Source organism: Arachis hypogaea, chromosome 10, assembly GCF_003086295.3.
Source record: "Arachis hypogaea cultivar Tifrunner chromosome 10, arahy.Tifrunner.gnm2.J5K5, whole genome shotgun sequence".
Taxonomy (NCBI): domain Eukaryota; kingdom Viridiplantae; phylum Streptophyta; class Magnoliopsida; order Fabales; family Fabaceae; genus Arachis; species Arachis hypogaea.
This window is the reverse complement of record NC_092045.1, coordinates 104,908,168-104,921,570: the sequence shown is the minus strand read 5'-3', so window position 1 is coordinate 104,921,570 and position 13,403 is coordinate 104,908,168. Positions and strand designations below refer to the sequence as shown.

Genomic DNA, 13,403 nt, shown 5'->3' with positions numbered 1-13,403 from the left:
CTTGTGTGGTGCGTATTTCATATTTGGAAGCTTTAAACTTTAAAGCATTTGATCGACGGCCACAAGAGATGCCAAGGGTTGGGTTAAGGCTTCATCGTCATCGTGGTCAAAACGGATAAAATTAAAGCTTATTTTATTTAAAAAAAATAAAACAAATTAAATGTTAGCTACTTTTAATATTTTTCAAAAATTTTATGGACAAAAAGTAATTTGCTAATCACAAAAAAGAATAAACGGCCAATTTAGCAAATATTAATAGATTGACTCTACTCATTAGAAATATTATCAACATGGAAGAGAAACTAGAAAATATAACTAACCTCAAGAATCAAAAAGAGAAATACAATACATACATACATATTCGATAGAAACAACCACCCTATCAGGAATGGAATGCTGATCAACCACCGTCACATGATCCAGCATGCCTTGCACTGCAGGGGGATGATGTCACACCTATCGACACCGGAACCATCCACCACCGCCGCCATCCTTTATGACTTGACATACTTGTCAACATAACCCTACAGAAAATGAAGGAAAGGAACGTCACTAACAAAATTTCCATATAACTCTTAGAGGCATGGACTTAAGTTAATGCAGCACAGAAGCACATTTTGGTTAAAAAAAAAAACTGATGGCAGTGCACTTGAAAATGCAGGGAAAAGTAAACATATATCAGCTATCGTTGACAAGGAGAAAATCAATTACCATCACAAGTTTAGTCAACTTTCGCTGTGATGAGTCAATGTATTGGCTTATCTTTGCTTGGGACTTGGGCATACGATGGCCTTTCATGGCTCCTGACACCTTGTCAACAGTTTTTTTCACAATTGTTTTGAATGCAACTTTACTCATATTACCCTGCCGCCATGACGGTTTCAAAACCTCCTTAACAAAATTTGCAATGGAAACTTTGAACAACTTCATTGATCTAGAATCCTTGCTCTTCTTTCTCTTCCCTGGAGACTTGGTCTGATTAATCTCAACCTCCCCTGGAGTCATGTTTGCAACATCCACATGATTACTTAGGCTCTCATTTTCAACATCATCCACCTCTGCATCTGCAGTCTCACCATATTCATCATTATTTTGAGAAGTGGTAGAGGCAACAGCTCCAACCTCCTCATGCTTATTTTGCTCTTCCGCATCCAACGGCATATTAGAACTTTTGGGCCTTAGGCTGACATTGGATTCACCTGTAACTTCCTGTTTTTCAAAATCAAATTTCTTGAGAGAAGACAATGGTGGTTCAATGCTGTCAAACAGAGGATCATACTGATTAGCTCTAGAAGACTTTGGTTCAACACCAACGGCGCCTTCCCTATTTATAGAAGTAGGGTTCAACCCAGAATTATTGTCGCCATGGATTACATCACTTTCTGATCTAAAAATAGTTGAACTGAGTTTGGAAGTAAGCGGCTGCTCAAAGGTTGAAGCATAAGGATTACAGTGAGCAGGAATTCTTGACCCCACAAAAGTTGGAAGAGAAGTTGAATGATTGCTATCCAGAACATCCGGTGGATATCTAGATAAGGTAACAGTTTCTCCAGGCACACCCAAATTACCCTCAGATGCAGAATATTGAAAACTATGCACTGGTTGTTGCTGCTGTGATGATGCAAGTGTGTGGGAAGATGTCTTGAAATGATCTTCTGGCGGTAAATTCCCACCAACAGAAGGCTGTATTCTGATAGCATCTGACTGCCAGGAATATTGGTTTTGTAGAGGATGTGAACCACCAGAGCTTGAAAGGTTTGAATCTTGCATGGGTAATTGCTTATAATGGTCTTCTCCACTAACATTTGGACCTGAAAGCAATTGATTTGCTGGGTAGGCATGATCCTGAAACTCAGAACTCTGAGAATGAGAAGCCAATCCAGGCTTACCAGAAGTCAGAGAAACAAAGTCCCCTCTTGAATGCAATTGAGTTTGATTAAATTCTGAAGAGACATATGATGTTGAAACTCCGGAACCTATGCTGGGATTATGCACAATTTGTGAAGGGAGAGGAGGAGGTGGTGGTAGCGGCAATGATGTCCAAGGGTAATTAGGTGGTAGTGGTACACTGAAGTGAGGACTCTGCATGTGAATCAGAGCTGGGGAAGGTTCAAATTTATCACTAGTAGTGGGCTGAAAAGGGAATAATGCATTTTGTTGTGTTACACCATAGTCCCTTGAAATTTGTGGCAAAATCACAGCATTCTCACCCTGTGCATGTGAAACAACAGGTGGGGGAGGCAACTGGTAAGCATGAGGTGGTAATTCCACCGAGGAAATACTATGTAATAAAGGCCGTCTTGATGAAGGTGATGGACCAACAGAGCTAGGGGCAGACAATGGCTGAGTTGGTGGTAACATATATGGTAAAGTTTGGGTACTAGATGAGTAACTAGGATGCCCTGTAATTCCAACAGGAACATTGGGTTGTATCTTGTGAACAAATGAATTATCTTCTGCGTGAACACCATCTTCATTTGTGCCATCACATGGTTTAGAGGCATCATCACCACTTAAAACTTCAGGAAGAAAACCAACCAAACTTTCCTTCATTTCAAGAACACTCTCTCTGAAACTTTCAGATTTAATTGGATCATTCCTTACTGATTGACTGTCAATACCAGAAGTATTAGGCAGATTTGCATGCCTAACAGAATTTTCTTTTTCATTTCTCTCCTGCTTTTGATCCACACCCTGACTTCTTATACCATCACTAACATGTTTTGCTTGAGAATGGACTTCTTGGTCATATTTATTCCTATGGCGCCTCAAACTAACATTCTTGTCAGATTCATGGTGAGAGAACCTACAAGATGCTCCACGATGGCACTTTCCCCGAACGAAGCCAAAGCATTGGCCCCTGTCCCTTTTCACATTCTCACCACCAAAGTCCCCTGTTCGTCTTAAGATTGGAGACCTACTCCTGCTTCTACGATATCGAGGAGACCGGCTGAAACCAACAAATTGAGATTAGCCAAAACTATATTCTTCAAGCAGACAAATGACGCAATCAAGATCGAAACTCTAAATGAAAAGAAAGACGGATTATCCTCACCAACAGGAACAAGTTTAGTTTCAATTAGTTGATACAAAAAACAGCTTGCACATTCTATACTTGGTCGGGGGCAAGATTCAAGTTAACAGGTAGGCAATCAGGGATCCTAAAATGCAACACAGTAGAAGTCCATACCTTCGAGATCGGCTTCTTCTATCCCTTCTCCTCCGGGGACTCTTTCTCCTCCTCCTACTCCTACTCCGACTTCTGTGTTCAGGAGATCTGCTGCGACTCCTCCCTCTGCCTCTTTTGCTTCCCCTCTTAGTCTGACGATAGTGAGAATCATCAGACTCGGAGTCACTATCTGTAGGAGCTTCTTTGGGATGCCTTCCAAATTTATCTACCTTCAAGATATTCTTTTCAAACTTTGAGGATTTCCTTTCATCCTCCGGTTCAGCATTGTTACTTTTACTACCTAACTTATCTTTCACTGCGATGGTTTCATAGGAAGCAGCAACAGACACCTGATTTTCATGGTAATCTTCAATGAGTTCCTTAGATTTTTGTACTAAATTATCCAGAGTTGTTTCAGAGAGCTGTCCAAACCCCTTTTGTGTACCGGAGGGAGTCTTGGATCCAATATCAGTCTCTAAGCGACTCCTGGAATCTTTATGCGCAATTGAAACACCACTGGCAGCTCCTGCTGATATTTCATCTTCATTACCTGAAGTATCATCAGAAGCATAATCTTGAAGTAGCTTTATTGGGCTGCCACTCCTTATAAGTTGTCCAGAATCTCTATCAGCATCAATGGCTTCCACAAGATCAGAAGTCCCATTTCGAATGAAACCTTCTGCTAGAGGAGCTGCAGATTTCTCAAAACCTGTGCCAAGGGGGACTTTAGCCACTTCACTTGATCCATTCACAGGACTATGAACCTTGGTAACTGATATTGCAGATTTCATTTGCTCAAAATTGGAGATATTCCCAGGTCCTGTATTTTATTAAAGATCCATATTAACACAGGCAGCAAATACCTTGAATAATGGATATCTCAGAGTTAGCTCTAAGATGAATTTGTTATCGAATAACATACTAACAGAGCACTCCAAATATTCTACCACTTTCGACATTTTGTATCAGGAATTATAATCTCACTTCTTTAATGACACACTGACAATTATAGTTCATAATTATCAAATCAAAGAAGCATTGAACATGTAATGTAATAAAATACAAAAGTGAATGTTAGAGAAAGTTCTATATGTAATAAATAATTTCTACACTTAATGCATGCAAATCCAATCAAGCTCAGTGCTTATAGTGAGAAAAGAAAGACTTCAACCACTCAAAATTAATACTGCGTGTATTCAGCACTAGACACCAAAGAATTCCAGTTCTACGACTTGCGGTGCAATTAAAAATTACCAGTGTGCCTAATGTAAATAAATATCAATCATCAGCATTAATACTTGAGTGAGTGAAAAATCATGTGTAACCAATCAAAAGGAAATGATAATCAAACATTATTAGCAGGGCTTTATATGAACTGGAACCTTCATGTTGGTTGCTGATTCCCATGGATCCACATGTTGATGAACCACTGGCTAAAATGTCGTTGGAGGGATCGTTCTCTGTTGAATTCTGCAACTGATGTGTATTCTCATTCATTTTACATTCCTCACCAACCTGATGAGGCTGCTGAGTTAGAGCTTCAATTGCATAATTTGGTCCCTGGTCCTTGTCGGAAAGAGTGATATCATCTTAACCCAAACACAAAATTAAATAAAGTAGATCAGATTATCATCTCAAAAAATGGTAAGAAATTCAAAAATAAAAGATATATGAAGTAACTCTAATAGCCATGCTATGACCACGTTTAGGTCACTACTTTTTCTCCTGGGCCCCGGCCAATTTTCTGACTTCTATGAGGTATCATCCACAAAACTAAAAGAGCCAAAACAAATTAGCAACTACACAAGACATTATTCTTTTTCCTAATCTGCTACATGCACTTTGGAGAAAGCAGCATATCCGACTTAAACAGGTGAAATATTCGTCCTAAAGGCCATTTATAGAGAAATTATATCAAGTGAACAGTCTATTAGTACTGTTAAGAGATAAAAGTGTAAGTAATAATGTATGATAGCCAATTTTAAAATGGTGGGTTCTAGTGTACTCATAATTTGTTATCTAGGTGCTTGTATTTTCAAAAACTCCATTTCACTGGGCATTGGCTTTTCCATCAAGGGTTATCAACTCTAGATTTTACTTTATAAAGTGTTATCAACTCTAGATTTTACTTTATAAAGTGTATCCTACCATCAGTGTTTATCATCAACTCTACATTTTACTCTCTAAACTGCATCCTCTACATTAGAGCATCCAAGCAAAAGAAAATAAAAGTAGTAATAAAAACTTTATATCAGAAGTACTAAACTAATTATGCAAATGCTTATTCAGTAGTTCACAACAAAGCAAACTGACCTTCCATCTCCATGTCAGAATCAGCATTTTCGGTTGCAACATGCAGATGATGCAGTGGCCCCGGTGAGTCTACTGATAGAGGTCTTAACTGTGGTTCAGCTTTCTTCTCATGCCATCTATCTTCCAAATTGTATTTCTTCTTCATCCAGAGGAAATACGTGTGGGAGATTGCAGCTTCAGTTCGGTCACCACCAAACAAAAACTGATACTCAGGATTCTGAAACTCCTCTTGACGAATCTTGTCTTCAATATCAGGACCATTCTCAGCAATAAGCTGACATAAAGCTTCAATCTTCTGAACAGTTTTTTCTTCTGATGGCGGAGGTGGGGGAGGATCCAAATTTCCACTTTTATTTGACAATAGTTCATTTCTATCAGCAGAAGCAGCAAACTCTCTGCAACTTCCACTCTCCCCATTAGGATCATAATTGCATATAGGTGCAATACCAGATGGATAGGAAGCCACACCTTTTTCAACCGAATCCACAGCCTTCAACTCAGTGCCAGAAACCTCGCCAGAGGTGGAAGTCATAGGAGGGGCAGGGGGCAGAATAGGCGGTGGAGAGGATGGCAGTGGCGGCAGCGGGGGAGCAACAGGAGGAACTTGATAATTCCCAACATATCCAGCAGGGGGTGGTGGAGGCAGACCAAAAGGAGGTTTACACAAAATTTCCCCCTGGGAAGATGCAGGCAGCGGCGGCGGAGGTGGTAGTGCTCTAGATGGTGGCACAGGAGGAGGAGATGGCGGAATGTGATGACTCTGAGCCCCTAAATTCTGTCCAACGCTAGTAAATGTTTGTGCCGCCATGCCGTTCCCATACTGCCCTGCACTTTGCACCATTCCAGGTGGAGCTTGAAAGGGAAGATTCACAGAACTAGTGGAAGGTGCATTGGGTGGTCCATGACCATGTAGGTACATATGATGACCTTGTGGAACCGGAATAGGACCACCCTGCTGAAACTGTGGTGGTGGAGGTGGAGGATTACGATTATGATGATGATGCGGAGGTTGTTGCTGTTGATAAGCATTCGGCGGAGGCGGCGGAGGAGGGTGAGAACCACCTTGTCCTAAAGAAGGGCCATGGCTCACTTGATGATACATCTATCTTATCTTATATATGCAAAATTCTCACTCCAACGCCAATTGCTGTTGAACTAAAACTACCAATCTAACAGCAACTAACACAAAAATAGAAAAACCACTTGAAGCACCAAAACTAAAACAAAAAATTCTCCACTAGTTTTGTTTCACACATTCAATCCAAGCCTCCAAAAAGCATCCCCTGAATAAACACAGAAAACAAAACTCTGAGCAATTCTTAGTTGAACGAAATCCAATCATTCAAATCCTGCAAACACTGTTACTTCTAAAAGAAGAAGAAAACTTTGCAACATATGCTTTAATTCTAATAAATAAAGAAAAAAACATGAAATAAAAATAGTGTTTTTTTTTAAACAAGTTTTAACAGTGCACAACTAGGACAATGACACACGGTGATTATTCCAATCGACATTTGCGGTTCAAAAGAAGCTGAATCACTGTGGAAGCATCCGCAACTTACCGCAAGGGTGCAGCAAAGTAGAAAGCGAGAATCGGAGATTGGAGGAAGTCTAGGGTTTTGTTTTGGAGTGATGAGAGTGAGTGAGAAGAAAGAGGTTGAAAATTAAAAATAGAAGGTTTTCACGAAAGAGAGTGAATCAGTGAATTGAGGTAAAGAGCATTCGAATGGTTTCAGCAAGGTGTGTTAATTGTGTGATAAGTGAAATGTAAGAACTAAAAAGAAGAAAAAAGAGGCTCTGTTTATGTAATGGGAATTGGATTTGGATAAGATTTCAATGCATCAGAAAAATCTCATCTTCCATTCGTTTGGAACAGCCCCGTTTCAATTTGGATTAACCTTTTTTAAAAAAAAAAATATATATATCAGCGTAATCAACTATTGTCAATTTGTAATTTTGTATATATATATATATATATATATATATATATATATATATATATAAAACTGTAAAAATTATTTTTTTATTTTTGAATTATAAAAAGTTATATTATCCGTTTTTGGTATCATTTCTAAAATATATTTTTAATTTTTTAAAAAATTAATTAAAAAATTTTGAAAAAATAAAAAAAATCACTTCTTTTTTTTAGAAGTTATTTTATTATTTTCATTAAAAAAATTTGACTTCAAAATAAAAGAGAGTATTGTGCTAATTTAATTTTTAGTTCTGTAAAAAATGTTTGTTATTTCTCTTAGAAATATTGGCCCTCGACTATCATCACGCAATGCTCTATTTGTTAAAAATATTGACCTTCCACTACTATTTTCACACAATGTTCCGTCTGAACCACCTGACATGTGCTGCATATATTTCTTTCAAGATTTTTTTTATCATTTTACTACTATTTTTTTTCAAGTTAATTATATATTCATTTATATTTGTAAAAATGAATACACAAAAGATAAGGGTCCATTTGGACAGCCAACAAAAATAAAAGGTTACCTATTAATTCATTACAAGCATCAAAACATGACTGCCTGAACCTATCTACTATAACAGCTACCTTCCATTTCTCTTCCCAAATCCTTCAAAAGGTTCTACGGCAGATGAATAGAGCACATCAGGGGAGGGATCCTAGGCTTCAAAGGTTTTAAGGTTTCGTGCTATCCAGTTCTTCCAAGTGAAAATTGCAGTAAGAGCAGTATTTGTCTTCCAACAGGGTCTTCTCTTCAGCGCCTCCATAAGCTTCATCCAATGCCTTCAAAAATCTTCAAAGCGGTTGGAGATGAGGAAATTTTCAAATTCAGCTTTCCTTCAAATTTTTCTTGCAAGCTTACAGTCCAATATATAATGATTTACCTTTTCTCGTAATTCTTAGCATATCGGGCAAACGTCCGTGATCATCAGCAGCCTACTGTGTAATCGGTGTCGGACAGGCAGACCATTGTGAAAATCTTTCCAGAGGAAGATTTTGATCTTTGGTAGACATCGAAGTTCCCACAAGCTATTTCAGACTCTCTTCTCTCTGCACACTTCTGGAAGCTGTTGGTTTGGAAGGTGAGAAAATTTGAAAGCAGTATGGTACCTAGAAGCTATCGAGTAGTGTCTGTTTTGTTCCCACTTCCAGATAATGCTATCTTCTCCATCTTCTGAAATAGATATTTGTAGGATCTCAATAGCAATATCGATTTTGAATATGGTTTTGACTAATTCTTCTTGCCACTGTCTGAAATTGTTAATGAGCTGATTGACCTATACCATGTTTGAATTGTGATTGTTTTGCTGGTAGTCTAAAATAGGATTAAACTTCCTTAGTCATGGGCCTTCAAATATCCTAATCTGATTGCCTCTTCCCACCTTCCATTCAAGTTCTTCCTCAGAAATTCTCCTTCTGTCTAGTAAACTTCTCCAGGCCCATGATGAATGCTGACCTGTTGTGGCTTGTACAAAAGGGGAATATTTGAAATATTTGCTTTTATAGATTTTGCTTATTAGGGACTCAGGTTTGGTAAGAATCCTCCAGGTTTACTTGGCTAGCATAGCTAAATTGAACGCTTTTAGATCTTTAAACCTAGCCCCTCATACTTCTTCTCTCTACAAATTATATCCCATCTTACCCACTGTAGCTTCCTTTCTGAGCCTCTCTGACCCCACCAGAAATTCATAATCTTCTTTTGTATCTCCTCTAGAAACGAATCAGGGAGCTTAAAGTAGTAACTATCGTCTTCACCAAAACTTCTCTACCACTAACGGATAAGAGATGTCTCTTCCATGTTTGCAGCTTTCTTTCCACCTTTTCTTTAATAAAATTGAATGTCTGCCTCTTAGATTTATGTATAATTACTGGAAGTTTTAGGTAGTTATTCTGTCTACCCACATGTGAAATTTGAAGAGATCTAGCTAGGACATTTTTAATCTATGTTGGGGTGTTTTTGCTAAAGAATACTAAAGAATTCGAGAAATTAATGAGTTGCCCACTAACTTTTTTATAGTCTTCCAAAATCTTTAGCAATCTCTGTCATTCATGCTCATTAGCTTTGCAAAATAGGATTGAGTCATTTGCAAAGAATAAAGGACTAATCGTAGGACATCTACCATTGAGTCGTAGACTTGAGATCTTTCTCCTCTATTCTCCTCTATGGAGCATATGAAAAAGCTCTTCTGCACAAAGAATGAAAAGATAGGAAAAAAGGGGATCGTCTTGCCTCAATCTCCTACATGGTTTAAAGTAACCATGAGTTTGACCATCCACAGTAATAGAGTATGATACAGTGGTAACACATTCCTTGATCTAGTCAGACTTCCCAAACAAAATATCATTCGATCCGATCGTAAGCCTTGCTCATGTCAAGCTTCACAGCCATCTCATGATTACCATGGTTCTTTTTTTTCAAAAAATACATAAACTCATGAGATATTAGTATATTATCACTCATCAGGCAACCTTTAATAAAAGCACTCTAGTTAGCACTTATGATTTTATCCAAAATACCCTACATAATATGAACAAGAATTTTGGATATAATCTTACAGAGGACAGTGCTGAGGCTAATGGAATGGACCTGACTCATGGTTTCTGTGCCTTGTATCTTCGGGATTAGGAAAATATAAGTTTGATTGAATGCTCTTAACATTCGACCTCCAGAAAAAAAGCTCTTAATAGAACTACATAGATCACCCTTAACAATTTCCCAATAAAGTTGATAAAACTTTGCAGTAAATCCATCATCTCCTAAGGCTGAGAAAGGATTAATGAATAATGTAGTTTCTTGGTTTCTTCCTCCGAAACACTTCTAGTAAGTATTCAATTAGTATCATCATCAATTTTCTTCTCCAAAGATTGCAATTCTACCGAGGAAGTACTAGGGTTAGAGGAAGTGAACAACTCCTTAAACTACTCAGTGAAAATTCAGGCAATGCCTCCAAGATCTTTGCTAAAATTACCCGAGCTGTCTTGTAGTATGAAAATCTTATTTTTTCGATTTCTACTTTGGAATTTAGTATGAAAGAATTTTGTGTTTTGGTTGCCCCATTTCAACCATTGAGTTCTAGATTTTTCCTTCCAATACCTCTCCTCCTGTAAGTAGGCTTCAGCTAATTCTTCCTCCAGCTATAAAATAAATGATCTTGTTGCCTCTATCCCTTCATTTTTTTTAGTTCCAACTGATTTTTCATATCAGAGATTAGCTTTTGCAAATTGCTAGAGCCAAACTTCTATCATTCTACCAAAACATGCCTGCATTTCTTCAGTTTAGAGAATAATTTGAACATTGGAGATTCATTAAATTCAGTCATCCATGCTTCTTTCACCATATTAAGAACTTCTTCACTGTCACACCATCTTTTTTGAAATCGGAATATTCTTTTTGTATTGTGCTCCTCCATGTCCGCCAGTATCATCAAAGGGCAATGGTTAGAGCCTGTATCATCTAAATAAAGGATTGTTGCTCGTGGATAATTTGCTCTGAAATGATGTGAAGAAAGGCATCTATCTAGTTGTTCTATAATTAGGTTGTCACCGTATTGTCTATTACACCAAGTGAATTTTCTCCCTTCGAAACCCAAGTCCACTAAATCACTATCACTAATGAAGTTGTTAAAAGCCTCTATTGATGAGGCCGACTTCATTCTTCCTCCCTCTTTTTCATGATAGGCGGAGATGGCATTGAAGTCGCCTATCACAAGAAAATAACGGCTGACTGTCATTTTGAGCTCAATAATTCTTCAGTATTGATTGAATCGAATGTTGTCATCACAATGTAAATGAATAGCAACTACTTCTCATTTCCTTTAATTGGTAGGATTTGTCCACTCAAAGAAAATAAAAAAAAATCATCACTAGAAAAAATTGAGACAACTGCATTATCTTTCCATGTCAGCACTAACCCACCAGATTGACTTCTAGGATCCACATAATATACCTGCTGATAACCTGCTTTGTTGCATTGAGTTGTAACATTCGAGATAATATTCTTAGTTTCACATAAAAATATTACCTTGGGGAATAAGATATAGAGATCCCTTGTATGTTGTGAACTGTCAGGAGATTTTTCGTATCCCGACAACTCCACATCATCATCTTCATGGGTCATTGGGTGCTCATTGTGGGGTGGCACCCTCTCCCTCTTCATCTTGTACCTTTTCCTCTGAGCATAATTTCTTCTGATTGAGTGAAACCCTTTCTCTTCTTCCTAAAAAATTTTTACTAACTCTGGAAATGGGTAATTCCAAAATATAAAACCTAAGTCTAATTTAATACTCTTTCTAGCCAAGCAATTAGCATATCTATTGCTTTTCCTATAAATTTGTACAAAAATGATTCTCCAATCATAATTCTTTAGCTCATTTATCTTTCTAATTAGAGAATTTAGATGCTTATCTAATCTGCTGTTTTCATTTAACAGCTTCACTACGCTCTCAGAGTCATTTTTCATCACCACACGCTTCATCTTCTTGTTCTTTTTGTCTGTTATTTTCATGACTTGGAGCTCTTTTCAATGGACATTGCTTCTGGTCATGGTAAATTTTGCCACACGAAAAGCATATTTGATGTATGCCTTCATATTCCGCCTGATACTCTCTTCCATTGATCAAGTATCTCCCCATAAGTGGCTTTGTTAGGTCCACTTCCATACATAATCGGGAAAATTTTTCTCTATAGAGATTAGTTGTGTTGTTATCCACTTTGACTGTCCTTCCTATTAAATTTCCTATTTGCCTTAGTATACTTCTATCATATAACTCAATCGGCAATCTGGATAATCTTACCCAAGCAATAACCTTGTCTATTGTGCTATTAGAAGGTTAAAATGGGGTTCCCACAATCTCACTTTGAGATAGTGATCATATAGCTTCCAAAGTCCTTCCAAAAGTGTAAAGTCAAAATCCTCATTTGCATAGAATTTTACCAAGTAAAACTCTTGACCTAGATCTATTACATCAATTGTTTCTTTCTTATCCCACATTGTTTCAATCCTTCTCTTCATGGCCGCATAACTTACCTTCCTTCCTAAAAGCTTCACAATTAGAGTGTTCCACCATTTTCCATAGTTTTCTTTCTGTTTCTTCGTCAATGAGAATGTTGTACAACCCATCTTCTATTTTCTCCACTCTAATTTCTGAGCTTCCTTTGTTTTCCATGTTTTTAACATTATCCTTCATCTTATCTCTTTCTTCCTCTTTCGCAGAGAGGTCTTCTTTCTCTTTCATGCTCTCATCCCTTAGTCCATTCTTTGCTATTTGAGCAAAAGATAACTATTTTCACTGACCCTCTATGTTAGAAGATTCTTCGATCATTCAATCTTCTTCTCTTGGTGTTAATAGTTGTCCTCTTGTGAATCCTTCTCCATCTTTTTTGACCTTTTTCTTGTTTTTTTGTAGGGTTTCTGGTTCATTCCGAGATGGTTGGCATTCACATGGTGTCCTTCCCGGGTCTCCAGAATCTCTGGTACCATTCATCAGTGGGGGAAGGGTGATAATCACTCAGAAAGATGTGCTTTATTGGATGATCCATCTACGTATAAGCTCTAAGTTGTCGAGCTTCCCGACTTTCAGTGTATTTAGCTATGAAGTCAACAAGGTACTATGACTTGATTGCTGTCCGAACTTCATATTTCAAGTCGAACTCAGATAATTTCATAGCTCATTGTAGCATCCTTCCTACTAGATCCGTTTTTCATAGAATGCGCTTCATGGGTTGATTAGTTCGAACCTTTATAGTGTGAGCTTGGAAGTAAGATTGGAGCCTTCAGGAGGTAAGGATAAGAGCGTAGGCAAACTTTTCTATCTTTTGATAGTTTAACTCTGCTCTCTGTAAGGCTTTGCTGACAAAGTAGATAGGTTGCTGTCAATTTTCATCTTCTCGGATCAGGGCGGAAGCTATAGCTCGGCTTGCCACTACCAAATAGAGAATGAGCTCTTC

The 13,403-nt window shown here is 37.8% G+C and overlaps 1 protein-coding gene across 1 annotated transcript; it reads right to left on the bottom strand.

The window, feature by feature from the left end:
• Positions 1–241: 241 nt before the first annotated feature.
• On the bottom strand, positions 242–7,377 carry LOC112716268 (uncharacterized). The gene is made up of 6 exons (XM_025768139.2): positions 7,045–7,377; positions 5,483–6,765; positions 4,552–4,758; positions 3,191–3,989; positions 712–2,950; positions 242–524 (listed from the first exon to the last, which is right to left on the bottom strand). Exons 2-6 carry the CDS (start codon positions 6,582–6,584, stop codon positions 495–497), a joined length of 4,377 nt encoding a protein of 1,458 aa, XP_025623924.1. The 5' UTR covers positions 6,585–6,765; positions 7,045–7,377; the 3' UTR covers positions 242–494.
• Positions 7,378–13,403: the final 6,026 nt, after the last annotated feature.